The sequence below is a fragment of the Centropristis striata genome, chromosome 16 (genome assembly GCF_030273125.1).
Source record: "Centropristis striata isolate RG_2023a ecotype Rhode Island chromosome 16, C.striata_1.0, whole genome shotgun sequence".
NCBI classification, from domain to species: domain Eukaryota; kingdom Metazoa; phylum Chordata; class Actinopteri; order Perciformes; family Serranidae; genus Centropristis; species Centropristis striata.
The window spans coordinates 23,186,259-23,201,186 of record NC_081532.1 but is presented as its reverse complement, the minus strand read 5'-3'; the positions used below and the strand labels follow the sequence as shown (position 1 = coordinate 23,201,186).

Below are 14,928 nucleotides of genomic sequence, written 5' to 3'. Positions count from 1 at the left end.
TGAGAAGCACTCTCCCTTGGGGCTGCCTGACATCCTCTGGGGAGCCAGAAGAGAAGAGATGGAAAACAGAGGGATGAGCACAGATGCCCTGTTCTCCAGTAACTGAACACAGGAAGGCAACATGTTTACTTGGCTGTGATTGGTCCACACCTGAGGGGAAAACATCCCACATCATGGTTTCTCACCGGCACTGGGCTGTTTCTCTCTCCGTCATAAAATGAAGAGCAGCATGCCATTTGTTTTCCCTTTTACTCTTGCAATATTTCTCTAGACAGCAACCTCATCTCTTTCCCGCTGAACAAAAAACACTGATGAGCATGTTCTTTCTGAGACTGCTGCTCTTTTACATGTTTTATTTCGTAAAAAGAGCAGTGTTTGAAGACCTGGTTCACTCCAGGGCTTTGTAACAAGAGCAAACAGCCTCTGCCCCCTTTGATGTGTTAAAGAGTCTGCATCTCTTTAGTACGAGCAAGCCACCCTTTCTGCTCTCATCGCAGTAATCAATAAACAGGTTAAGAGGGGAATGGAGGAAGGGGACATAATTTAATTTACTGTACGCTGCACTTCTCCTGGAACATTTTCTCAAAGATCTTGATTGTGTTGCGTTGCAGTCATCACGGTTGACAAACAAGAAGCTTTTTTGTAACCGAATGGGAGCTGAGTGGAATGAACCGACACTCATAAACAATCATCAGTATTTAAAGTAATCAACATCCACTTTCCTTTTGAATATATTCTTTTAAATGATTTGTTTAGAGATGAGAAGCATTTCTTGTTTGCTTATTGTGAGGCCATATGTAATATAATGTGGCACCAGTGGTGGGGTGTAAATAAGAACATTTACTCAAGTACTTAAGTAAAATTTTAAGGTTTACTTGAGTATTTCCACATATGTAACTTTATACTTTTTACTCCACTACATTTAGCTGACAGCTTTACTTACTTTTCAGGTTGAGATTTAACATTAAAAAAAGATCAATGTTCAATGTTCAATGATAAAATGTTTACGCATGTTTATAACTTAACTTATATAAATAGTTAAAATAATAGTAGTATAGTCCTGCCTTTATAAATTTAAACGCTGCTTACATAAATGCATCAATACAAATATTCAAATTATATATTTGGAATATATAAAACAGTCTAAGTGGGTCCATTCTGCCTAAAGAGTACTTTTACTTTTGATACTTTAAGTACATGTTGATGCTGATACTTCTGTAAGATTTGAATGCAGGACTTTTACTTGGACTAATAGTGGACTAATTCTGCAGTGTGGCTTTAGTACTTTTACTGAAGCAAGAGATCTGAATACCACCCCAGCATGGCACTCAGGTATTTAATTTAGTTTCAACGATAAGTTGGCAGTTTCATGATATAAATGTATATTAAAGGTCCTGCTTGTTTTCATTCATTAATATACAGTAAATTGTTCTGTGTCTGCAAAAGGAGCCAGAGAGCCTGCAGGCGAGCACAGACCTCAACATCCCCACGTCGAAAGAGGAGCAGGAGGAGTATGCGCGGTGGAAAAAAGAGCGTGAGCAGATCGACAGGGAGAGAGTGGCACGCCACAAAAACGCCAAGGGCCAGTGGAGGCGGGCATGGGACATGGACAAATCTGAGAATATGTAAGACTCCTTAGCACTCTGGTTCCCAAGGCACTTCATCTGCTGATTTTTTTCTCACAGCTGCCCGGCTGATATTTCACTTTTATATTGGGGAGTTAAATTCTGCAAAATTTTAATCTTCTGCACCACTGCACAGCTTCACATTCCCACTCCCATTCAGTATTGCCAGATATACAATAATTATCGTATTTATACGATAGTTTTAGGATCTATACGATACAATAAATGATTTTAAAAAGGCCAAATATACCATAGTTTTGGCATTGCCATGCACCCAAAAAACTCGTTATTTTGATTTATGTGAACACACACACATTACCAGAAAGCTATGCCTGCCTATACCCGATCAGCTCTACTTGGCTGAGTGTAAATGAGTTGGACTCCGGAGTCCGGCAGCACAGACACGGACACCGGTAAGAAAACTCTATACGTTACGAAGACTCTATACGTTTAGGGTATGGCTTCAACCTGCTGCCGGGATCAGACGGGTGCCGCACCATGATGGGGAATGACAAGCCTCTGTGTTTAATCCTTAGGTTATTGCAGTTCCATGCACATAGAATAGCTTTGTTTTTATATGCACTGTCCTAGCGTGAATTTTTAAAGTTGTTTTAATACACACGATGGTATGGGTCAAAATTCGATCATTTTGAAGCAACAGTACAATATTTTTTTCATTTCCCATCTGGCAACATTGCGATAAAATGTTTATCAAGGGCCACTTGGGAGACTGCCTTCCCTCAAAAACAACCATATAGGTTGTTTTTACAGGTAGCAAAATACGACCCATATTTAGGTTTAAGACTGTCCTCCAGCATGCGTAGTAGTGATGATTGACGGCGATGCGGAGTTTAAATGGGAGAATTCACACTCGGATGTGGGGGTGGGGTGATGGACAGGTCGAACAAATGTCTACTTTCATCCAGTTTATGTCCCAAGTCAAAAAACAAAAGTTAACGATTTGATTTAAACATCACAGAACCACCGTTATATGTATCACGTTGTTACGTAATTTATGGTAGTTACTTGAGCCGCGAAACTCTTACATGACTCTTACATTTTGACAAACCCTCATATTGGTTGTTTTGGGTGGCATTGACAAATGGCCTATTCTGTCATTTAGGTTGGAGATCTTGTTGTACTAAAAAAATGTCAAACTCTTACTTTAGTACCTTTGTGACCCTCTGGAGTCCACAAAAAACGACAGCGCATTACTTCTTAATGACGTCACAACGTAAAAACTTCAGCAGCGTGTTTCCTGCTGTCAGCTTCCCTCTAAAGTTTTGGCTGTAAACTCCATGCGAGTTTTTGTTTGATGATGATAGGCCAAGTAAAACCGGAGATAAGTTCAAATATATGTAGTGTAAAAATATAGAACTAGATGTTTTCCTAATTTTACCATTTATTTGTTATATTTGTAAACAACATTTTAAATTCTTTATAGAGCATTGGAAAAAAAACATAATTTTCAAAATCAGATTTGATGTTTTGGGTTCAAAATGTTGATCCAGTAAGTCAAAGTGAAAAAATAACTATCAGTCATACAGGTGAGGTTGTGCTGAAAAAAGTGATACCAACATGGCATGGTGAACATTTTTTTAAGTTTTTTACAGGCAGAAAGAAAAGGAATCAAAAACTAAAACCAAAACCCTTAGTTATCATACAGTAGTACCTTCATTTTAATGTGGTCTGCTGACTAACCAATGAGCAAAATACAAGTATGAAGTTGAAAATGAGAAAAATATGTCCCCTTTAATAATCAAACATGTGCTTCTCTCCTCTTCTTAGAAAAGCTTCATTCATTCTGAGTGCACATGTGAAACTCCACTTGAAGAACATCCTGTGTCTCTCTGTTACATGATTCAGTGGAAGAATCCATTAGATGAGGTGCCAGGACTGCAAGTTCACCCCCATGATCACAAGACTTACTCTCATGAAGTCACAGATTGTTGCGCCACCAAATAATAACGTTTCAGACCAAATTGCATGATTGTGTGAACAGCTATTTCACAGTATGTGAGCATTACTTGTTGTTTATGTCTCGCAGTGTTGTGAAAACATGCAATAGCACCCCAAACTGACGGGAGGGAAGAAACACAGCCCAAGTGTTTGTTAAATTTCAAACAGTCCAAGCCATGGTACAAAGAGTTTCAGAGTGAATTAATGTGCTGTTTAGGGAAGCATCAAAATGTAAAGAGACAAGGGAGGAGCGGCTATTTTTAGCCTGGGATAAGGGATGGAATACCTTGCCTTATTTGGCTTTAACAAGGCCCTGGAGTAAGAATAGAAGAGGAAATGTGTTTTTGATTTAACAATGTAGAAGACTTGACTGGATGTGAAATGCAACGGTGTGACTCATGAAGCAAAACCTCTTTCCGCTATTGCAAAATCTCCCAAATTTACATAATAAATGTACAATAATGATACTTGAATGTCAGGAGAGCTCAGACAGAGCTGCTGCAGTGGAGAGGGGCTGTTATGTCACCTGAACCAAAGTGATTAACTATTTTAAGACGTGGCATTAAGACTGTGCTTGCATTGGTTTGTGTTTGTGCTTTTTAGGTTTTCAGACAAATCTCTCCCTGACAGAGACTGGGGGTCTTCCAGCAGAGGTGAGACATTCACACAGACCAAACTGAGAAATAAAAAATCATTATTCTGGTGCTTTTTCAGTATTCATTAATCCCTTTCTTTTAAAACTATTATTATTTTTATTTCAGGAGGACGTAATGCAAGAAAAGGACAGTCCAGGGCAGGTGCAGTGTCCAACACTTTAATATTATTTGTAGTAGTGGAAGAATGTAACTAATTACATTTACTCAAGCATTGTGTCTGTACAAGTACAATTTTGAGGTGCTTTTACTTTACTTGAGTATTTCCATTCTATGTAACTTTACACTACTACTCCACTATATTTTAAGGCAGGTATTGTACTTTTTACTCCTCTACATTCAGTTGACAGCTTCCGTTATAAGGTAGGCCTAATTTTAACTACTGTCTAAGCCAGGGGTGGGCAATTATTTTCCCTCATAGGGCCACATGAGATACTGTGAAGGTTGCGGAGGGCCTGACCAATACTCTGAATTAATTCTGCTCAATATTAATTTAATCGCTTGCTAAAAAACAGTAAATTATCTTGTTTTAAGCTGCTACTGGTAAGAATACATGTTATGATAGACTATGTTAATGTGGCTTAAGTCAAATATACCAGTAAAAACTAAAATAATTATCTCACTTTTCCATTTATTTTAAACACAGCAGACTTTCAAACCACAAAAACAATAGACCTGGGCATTAGGCGACCTGGGGGCCACATCTCATGCTCTATATTGTTTTTTGTGGTTTGAATGCATGTTGTGTTTAAAATAACTGGAAACGTGAGATAATGATTGTAGTTTTTACTGCTATATTATGCTAACATGTATTCTTACCAGTAGCAGCTCAAAACCAGATAATTTACTGCATTTTATCAAGCGATGAAATTAATATTTAGCTGAATTAATTCAGAGTATTGGTCCGGCTCTCCGCAACCTTTGCAGTATCTCCTGTGGCCCCTTGGGGAAATGAATTGCCCATCCTTGATATAGACCATGTATGTTATGCAGTAAACTAGCAATTTATTTTTTTTGACAAGGTAACAAGGTTACTTTTTTGTGTGTGGAATGCACACACATACGTAAATCACCTTCAAAATAAAAGCACTTGATTTCTAATTTCAGGGTAACCTCATGCCAAATGTGGGCCACCTAATGCCCATGGGTCTTGTCTAATCACTTTAAATTTAAATTCATCACGTTTTTCATTTTAAATCTCAACCTGAAAATTAACTTGACTGTTAATCGGACAATAATTACAGCTGTTCTTGTCCTTTAGAGCATTACTTGAGTAAATGTACTTCCAACGCTGGTGTTCAGGATGTTTTTGAAATGGCAGACACAGTGGCAAAAAAAAATGCAAATGTAGTGAGGCAAAAGACCGAGCTGACGGCCCTAATTCCTAAATAAGAGTAAATCTGAGGTTTGCATTCCTTTTTTGCTGAGCAGAGGAGGAGAAATGTTGCGTTGACAAACTTGAAATCCTACAGAGTATGCCTGAAAAGACAACAATTCAAGGTGTATGGTTATATCAGCAGCAAAATGTTATTTATCATTCTGACATAAACTTTCAGTATTCCTCTGTCCTATAGGTCACGAAAAGCGAGGCAAAGACAAGGGAGCTAAAAACGTGCTCGTGATGAGCAGCAAAGCAAAAGGCATAGATCGACTGACCGGGAGAGCCAGGAGGTCAGTAACAGCTCAACACACAACAGTTTACTCAACCAATGGGATGTCTTTTACCACAGTTTACGAGAAATTATACAAATGAAATATGTGAAACGAATGTGGGAAAGCCCATTGTTGGTTTCCTTCTCTGTGCCCTAATGTACAGTAAAGTTCCCCTGGATGTCATGAGACTTGATATAAAAGTCGCTGCAGCAGACTAAATAACCCAGAAAGCCTCATTTGTGTCTCCCTGCACTCGTTTTTTTTCTCTGCTGTTGTGAAACAAGCTACTGTGCTGGGTGGTTAAGAGAGGCTTTCAGGGTTTGTTGTTACATAAGCACTCTGAAAGCCACTAGGCCAAAGACCAGGAAGTCTAGCATTATGGCCTTTTAGAGGGGAAGTGTAATGTGCTTGATGATTTCCTCTATAACCCTCTGGAGTTTTGGGCTATTTGGTCTGTTTTATACTCATCATTCTGCTTGTATACACCACTTGAAAATATGTTTACCATGCCATGTTTACCTGATAATTATTTTTTCACTTTGACTTACTTAATCATGATTTTTTACTTCTGAAAACACAATAATGCTCAATGAAGAAGTTTAAATGTTACAAATATAACATATTAGGTAAAGTGAGAACAACTTCTAGTTCTATGCTATGCTATGCTATGTTCTAGTTTTATGCTAAATATATTTGACCTTATCTCCAGTTTACTTGGCCTATCATCACCAAACAAAAGCTGGCATGAAGTTTCAAGCCAGTAATTCAAAGAGAAGTTCGCAGCAGGACTTGACGCCGCTTCATTTTGACGTCATGAAGTAGTCATGTGTTTTCAAATAATATGAAAGTGGGTACGGGTCAGGGGACAGTGCAAAGCATCACTCAGGTTTACACTGACAGATTCTTGTTTTGTGGTCGTGTAACAACTGGCAGGACAATACCAATTTTAGCAAGGAAATATTCACTGATATTTGCCAATATGGCAGCTGATTTTTGAGCTGGAATGAAAATAGACCCAGGTAATTTGAAAGCTGCTTTTTTTTCTTGTCATTCTGCCCCTTTTCATAGAGATCTGTGAGTTGTGGGCAGTGAGTTTTTATGGGGTCAACAGTAAATGTCACAAAGAAGTGGTGGACATCATTTGAAAGCTGGGCATTTGAAGATTAATTTGAGCATGCAGCTCAGCATTGTGTGTCAGGTTGTGCTGGTCATAAATCTTGACTACAGATTAGTAAATTAATCATTTAAGTGTATAAGAGTTGAGAACATTTATGTTTGGCTTTCTGATCGATTTCAAGCTCAACTGTGTCCCATAAATTGATGCAGCAATTTCTGTGGTTGATAACAATTTGTTACAAATAGTTGGTGCTGAATTATTATTTTTTTTAAATACGTTAAGAATGGATAAAAATTATTATTTAAAAAAAATCCATGCTGTGATTTGGTTTCAAACTTTAGACATTGTGGAGATTTCTGCATTTTCAGCGACTGGATGACAAGCACTTCTGTTCTCTAAACTGCTAAGAAACCAGGCTGTTCAGTGATCCCAGTTGGCATAAATGTTCACATGCAATAGGAGAAAATAATGCATGTATGTAACGAGGAGACTTGTGGGTTCCCATATAGCCCATTTTCATTCAAATATCTTGAACTGACAGCCTCTGAAGGGGAAAACTCCAAAGGACCGAGACAGGCCATCAGATTTTTTTTGTGTTAATCAGACTAACTTTATTTCACCCCTTCCCGATATAATATCATGACTTGACTCATCCTCAGATCTTCTTGTTTCATATAATTGAAAAATTGAGCCCACTACAACATATGAAAGAAAAAAACAACAGTGGAACACTATGAGGTTTCAACAAATAAAGCACGTCATACAGATTGCTGCTGGCTGTAGCTTCATATTAACTGATAGTAATCTTCTTATGCAACTAGTTTTTGACAGTCGATCTTTTATTTTTTAGATGGCAGGCAAATGAATCCAGAGCGAACATGCAGGTGAGATACAGAACGAGTATTTCAACTCCGTGCTGCATGGCTTATATGGTGTCATATCATCACTTTACTCTTTTCTAACTTCATCTATTAACCATGCTTGTTGGATTTATTTTCTCTTGCTGCATGACTAACGTTTTTATGCTTCTTGTTGCTGTGCAGACTTTATCTTGAGAATGCTTTAAAAAAGGAGAAAACAGTGGCACTTTTACAGAAATGCTGATTAATTTTACTGTTCTTATATACAGTGGTGGAAGAAGTATCAGCATCAAAAGTGAAAGTTGTCGTAATACAGAATGGCCCCACTCAGATTTTAAATACAAATATTGTATTATTATTATTGATGCATTTATGTAAGCAAATTTAATTTTTCTTAAATTTTCTTGACTCATTATAACTACTCTTACGAGGTTTAATAAAAATAAAAAAACTCTAATAACTTTAAATTGATCATGTTTTATGTAAAATCTTGACCTGGAAAGTAACTAAAGCGGGCAGCTAAATGTAGTGGAGTAAAAATTATAGAGCTACATAAAATGGAAATACTTATGTAAAGTCAAGCACCTCAAAACAGTTCTTAAGTACAGTACTTAGTTACTTTCCACCACTGCTTATAAACAGATGAAATGAACCTCTGTGAGTCTCCACATGACTTTATTCATAAATGATTTGTTCTAATCTCATCTTCCAGTCTCCTGATACGACATTAGAGGAATTTTTGGAGGAACTCGACGCCCTCACAGATGCTGAGGTTGAACATCAGAAAGATGAGGACTCGAAAGCGAAGCTGTCGCCCAGCCCAGACTCACTGAGCACATCTGAGGAAGTGAGCTGGTCCACGGCAGAGGCCTCATCCCCTCGGGGTTCAGAGAAGAAAGTACACTTTTCAGAGGAGCTCATCCAGGGGGCTCATACAAAGCTAACCACAGGCTCTCAGGACTCAGAATCAAGAAGCTCCTTTAAAGCTTCCTCACCTAAAAAAAGCCAACACAAAGCGTATGGGCCTCTTGAAAGTGCCATGCAGGAGGATGTGAGTCCTCAGGATCAGGGAGATGGTCCGTCTGCTCCTCCTGTTGAATGTACTAAAAAAGACACTGCTGAAAAAGCCTGTGCCTCTCTACAGGAGAGCTCTGTCCAGCCTGTTGAGCTCGCCAAGTGCAACATTAACAACACAAATACAGGTATGCAATAGGCTCGGGCCGATGGTCAATGTATTGACAATCAACAATGCTTTGAATCGACTGGTAAGGACTTTCTAACTTTGAAGAGTATTTTTTTTGACAGAAAAACACTGGCATGGTAAAATTCTAAGGTGTACATATATGCCTTTTCTACCAAGGCAGTAGAAAAGGCGAGTTCAGAGCTGGTACCTAATCTTGAACCATTTCTGGCGGCGGGATTATCCTGACCAAACACCAACCATTTGTTTAACTGCAATGTGAACATTACCAGGTAGTCTGTGCTAGGTAGCATTAGCTTCTTCTAGTCTTTGCGACCACTCAAATCACTTTCACACTAAAGACTGCGCTCATTCACCCATTCACAAACGCATTGCAGAGGCTACCCTAAATGGTGCCAACTGCCACCATCAGGAATTAATTCATACACCCATGAAAGCAGCATCTGGAGCTCTATGGGGTTCAGTATCTTGCCCAAGGATACTTCAACATGTAGGCTGCCACGGTCAGGGATCAAACCACCAACCTTCTGATCAGTGGGTGACTTACTGAGTCACACGATAGTGGATTTAGCCGACTATCGACAATGGTTTGAATCAATTGACGTGCTTTGACAACTTTTGCAAGAAAAAAACACTGCCATGGATAGTTTTAAGGTGTGTATATACCCTTTTTCTACCAAGGCACTCTGAGGGCCGATTCGGAGCCAGTGCTTATTCTTGCACCAGTTTATTTGTTTAACCACAGTGTGACTGATACCAGGCCGTCTGTGCTAGGTAGCTAGTTAGACATATTGGGCCACCCTTACAAAACATTAACATCTTACGTTCAGCGTTAACAAGAATGTGATCACTGTACATATCAATTAGGAAAAGGAACATAAATGTGTTGTATCAGTCTTGTTTAGATCATTTGCTGATCTGCCATTGTTGTTATAATGCTTGAAATTAGTGGTAGTGTTTCTTGGAAAGCAGAGAAGCATACAGACGTATACGGTGATGTGGATCTGTAGTCTGTGGAAAAGCAAATAGGTTCTTAGAAGGTTTGCAAGTGATGATACAATGATCCAACCCAAGTATGCATCAGCTTCAACGGCTCTTTTCCTACATGTGGATGGTATTTAACAAAGCTAATGTTTGTTTTTTTCTTTCACAGAGGAACTAATAGACTCGGGTCTGTCGGTCCTGAGCCTGGAGTCAGGAGAAACACACCCGACACACTCCACCAGCAGCGACAAGGTCAGTGTGCGAGCCAGGAAGTGGGATGGTCGAATCGAGAGATGTGTAAATGGTCTGATGGAGTAAAGTGCAAATGGATGACGAGTTAAATGGATGAAGAGAGAGAGAGAGAGAGAGAGACAGAGACAGAGACAGAAAGAGAGAGAGGCAGTATATCTGCACTGCAGCTGTGTAATATCAAATTTTGGTTTAAGTACATTCAACACTTCTGAGGCCAGTTGGAGAAAAGACAAAATAGTCTTAACCGCTTGCTTCAATAATTCATGTAGGCAGTTTGAATTACGGAAAATAAGTCAGCTTTAACTAATAACTTTCTGCATGTTTTTCTCTCTTTTTGCAGGCAAGAGAGCACGGGAAGATTGTTTGACATTTTCAGGATGTAAATACTGAAACCAAATCACATCGACACAGAGCCTTCGCCTCTTTGTATTTGCATTTTGCTTCAGGTAGCTCATCTGAGATACCCTGTCTATGGCTTACACACAGAACCATGGTTTCAATTTGCTGTGGCACGTCCCACCTGTCTGAAATTTGAAGGAATGGTGAATGTTTTTTTCCTGCTCAAATATTTTTTACATCCAAGCACTTTATGAAAGTATTAAGTATGTGTACTGACATGTTATTCAGCATGTTAGTGCGCTGCTTGAGTGCAATATCATTGAATGTTTACATTTGTATGAAAATTTCAAGGTACATATCTGGAGGCTAGCTAATCAGTTACACTTAGATAGCCCTTGAAAATAAACTTCAGCCACAGTCAGTTTATCGAGTGCCTGATTCTGCCTTTAAGGGGATTTCAATAAAGGAAATGAAGTCTGTATTATATATGATGATAAAGTAGTGATGGACCTGCAGCAGTCTGTTTTTCTACACTCAAAACTGTTTGAGTAAATATTGTTTAGCTTCCAGCATGAATGATCTTTCGCCAATCAGAAATCAATACTCTATTAAAGGGCACATTTGAGACTTTTAGTCTTATTGGCTACTGACTGAAGGTTTTTGTTTTTAAAAACATTAAACAAAATAGCACCAATGATGTCGATGTGATGTCATGAAGGCATGGGGTGTTCACCAGGCAGAGAGGATCTAATGAAGAATTGCTATCAAGTTGGATTGTAGGAAATGTAGTACCCAGGAGCTTGACCCATACCAGAGACTTAAAGGGATAGCTGTATGAAATACTTGCCAGCAGCGCTGTTGATACAAAGCTAATAGCTGACTTTCTGAGCTCTGGTGTTGGAGTTTTGGCCGGTTCTGATCAGTTCTGCCAGGGTCACGAACTACTAGGGGTGTAACGACACATTGATATTGATCAATATAACGATCCAACTGTACAATGCAATGCCCAAACACACATCTTTTATTGTGACAATCTCCTTGTTTCTTGTTTAGTTTTGAGGAGTAAACTGAGCACACAGATAGAACAGATAGAAGATCTTGGCTATGCTCATAACTGAAAGATCCTCAATCCGTGTTTCTTCAGTTCAATCCATATCCGTTTGGAAATCAAAACCAGAAAAACGAAAAAACAAGTTTGATTTCATGTTGTATTTTTTATTTTATTTTTTTTAAGTAAAAAAAAAAGTTTATTTGAAATATGCCTGTAAAATAGGAATTGATTGTAATTTCTCATTTTTATTTTCCATGTCTCCCTTAACATAAGAAGAAGGGAAATGAAACAAACAGAAAATTGCTGATTGCTGATTATATTACCAATCTGTTCCAAAATGGAATTACATATGCAGACATATCTACGCATCTGACTGAGATGGGTGTGCAGAACTGCTCGAGCATGAGTTCAGCCATTTTGCCATAACCCCAACCTCAGAAGAAGAACTGCGGTCAAGCCACCCCCCAGTTCGGAAAATACAGTCAAGCCAGCCACCACTTCTTTTCACGATGCATGTATTTCCTAGACATTACGGTACCAACGTGTTAGAATGGCCTTCAAAATAAAAGCAGTTTTCCAGTTTAGCTGTATTTTGATCCGAATCCAGAGCTCCAACACCGGAGCTCGGTAAGCTTTGAATCTACTAAATCTATGAATGAATGAATCTAACACTTAATGTCCCAAATCCCGAATTATCCCTTTCAAGTCTGCTACACGGCTTTAGAGCTAAAATATACTTGCTTTTAACTAAGTTTACGGAAACGCATGACATCAGGTGGCTTGGAGCATTGGTTGTACACGTCTCCCAGAAATAAACGCTACGTGAGGTGCAATATGCATATTACCGCTAGGAGCACTGTTAAATATTGACGATCTTTCTAGCCATATTTTTGTCACATATGCAAAACAAGAGACCCATGCCGCCCTCATATGAGAATCAACATTATCTTCATCTCCTCGAGTGTCACCATGTTTGTTTACATTTGGAAGCTCTACTTCAGTGTTTATCACGCAGCTGGTTGTCTATGTGTACACTTGGTTCAAAAGCAAGTATATTTAATCCTTTAGACTAATATTTTTATTACATTTGTGTCTCCAAAGTCTCCAAACCCTTTATAAGTACAGTTTTGAATTGCTGGAGGACGCCTTTAAAGTTCACGTCCAAAATTAAAAATTCACATTCTGTCTCCAACCTGTAGTGCCATTTGTCAATCTAGACAGTTTTGCTATCTGAGTGCAATATCACTCGATGTTTACATTTATATACTTTTTTTATTTTAGGTGAACTGCCCCTTCATTGTTAAGCTAACAGTCAGCTGATAGCAAAATCCTGATTACTGGCACTAAAATATGCATCTCGACAAGTAATGGGAAACAGAACTAAAATCTCAAACTTGCCCTTTAACACATTGTTATTGTGTTCATTTTACAGCTGAATCCCAATTATCTGGTCTTCCTGGGACTCTTATGTTCTTCTTAATATGGAATTTTAATGTCTGTTATTGTACTAATCTAACTAACGGACAGCAGTGACTTGAAAACAAACCTTTTTGTGAATTCACAACTAAGTTGGGAACTAAAACATTATTTTCTTAAATACTTTGGTGTTTATAAGCAATCAGTGTTAGGAGTCCCGGTACATAACAGCCTCCCACTGTTTCCTCTGTTGAGGCTTTGGCCCCTGTGGGACCGACAGACCTGATGGTCCAGCCTTTAAGTCAAAACACTGGTATTCAGCTGCAATTCCCTTTTGGCGTTCTTTTGTAATTCGTTCTCTTTTATAATCATGAAAGACAACTAATATTTTTTAAAAGCTCGTGCAGCTTTAGCCAGTTGTTGTGCCTTGCATATTGGCTTCTTCAGATATTGAAGGTGTACCTTATTTCATGGCTCTGTAACATAACATTCAGTAGTGGTAAATCGTTGCACTAACAGTTCAGCATCAGCATTGTTTTATTTATTTGCCTCTCCATTTGGACAGACAACAGAATGTTACCTAGAATGATTTTACAAACCTAATCGATGTCTATGTGCATTATAGTGGCTGTTTTTTTTCCTCTGTGATATGTATGGATCTGTTTTTATTTATTGCCAGTGTATGGCTATATTTTTGGTATCAAGTGTCATCTATAATAAGAAGCCTTACAAGAACGCTGTCCTCAAAGACAGATTTTTGGCATTCGTCAGTGCTACAGTATAGTAAACAGTTGCGTAACAATAAGTAGAGAACATAGTGGACATGCTCTGAGCTGCGGTGCCCTGTCAGATTCAACTGTGGTTACATAAAATACAAATAATCAGGAACTAAGTAGAAGCACACATCAAATCTAAGTGTGCCGTTGTTAATTAGGGGCCTTATTCTATATTATATATGGAATTTAAATGATAAGTGGTAAAGGAAACATGTGTTTGTCATACAGATTACCTCTTAAATATTTAAAATTCCCTGTGGGGTTCAATTTAGTAAAATTAAATGTAGGATGTGCAACCATAGAGCAGTTTGTCATTGTTGTCATAGCATTTAGTTATTAGACATCAGCATCGTCACCTTGCTTGAATGTCAAATTTAGGAGGTGGTTGTGATCGTTTTGCTCCACCTGGATGTCCACTGCTGTCCTCCCATGTTTCCCCATGTGTGTGATCCCTGCTAATTCAAATCTGTGTATGACATAGCTTAATTTACAGGTGTTTGTTTAGATCAGGTGGAAAGGGGGGCATACAGAACATCAATAAAGTTTTTTTTCTGTATTTCAAACCCTTAAATAATGACTGGCATCATTTTGTTGCACTTTTGACACATTTGCTCCTACATCTTTCATTCACAGTCCTTTCTCTGGAGAGTTGTTACATCTTAAATAAAAAACTTAAAAAAACAAGGCTGTGGGGAGAGAAAAAGATGGCAGATGTGAAGGAAACGTACGGCACATTGCAGCATCAACCATATCATTACACCTTGGTCCACTGAGTCTGCCTTCACGCTGGATTTGATTAATTTCGGATGAGCTCTCTGCAGGGCTGTTGCATTGGAAACTGCTCCCTCTCAGGCCTACAGGTGGGATCTCCCATAGGTGCTACCATTTTAATTATCTTCTCCCAAGGCTTTCTCCATAGCAGCCTTGTTGGGATTGTGCAGCAGCCTTATTCTCCATAAACATGAATTTTAGGTTGTTCTTTTTAACAAAAGGTTTCTGATGCCTGCACATGCTATTATTAAACACTCCTGGTTCACTTTAG

The 14,928-nt window shown here is 38.6% G+C and overlaps 1 protein-coding gene across 1 annotated transcript in view; it reads left to right on the top strand.

The window, feature by feature from the left end:
• LOC131987955 (coiled-coil domain-containing protein 9B) overlaps positions 1-14,113 on the top strand; it is a 30,885-nt gene extending 16,772 nt beyond the window's left edge. The window contains exons 7-14 of the mRNA XM_059352905.1: positions 1,447-1,625; positions 4,188-4,237; positions 4,346-4,381; positions 5,812-5,908; positions 7,858-7,891; positions 8,580-9,069; positions 10,222-10,304; positions 10,645-14,113. Of these exons, the coding sequence (XP_059208888.1) occupies positions 1,447-1,625; positions 4,188-4,237; positions 4,346-4,381; positions 5,812-5,908; positions 7,858-7,891; positions 8,580-9,069; positions 10,222-10,304; positions 10,645-10,671 (996 nt within the window). The 3' untranslated portion in view covers positions 10,672-14,113. The remainder of the gene's footprint in view (positions 1-1,446; positions 1,626-4,187; positions 4,238-4,345; positions 4,382-5,811; positions 5,909-7,857; positions 7,892-8,579; positions 9,070-10,221; positions 10,305-10,644) is intronic.
• Positions 14,114-14,928: the final 815 nt, after the last annotated feature.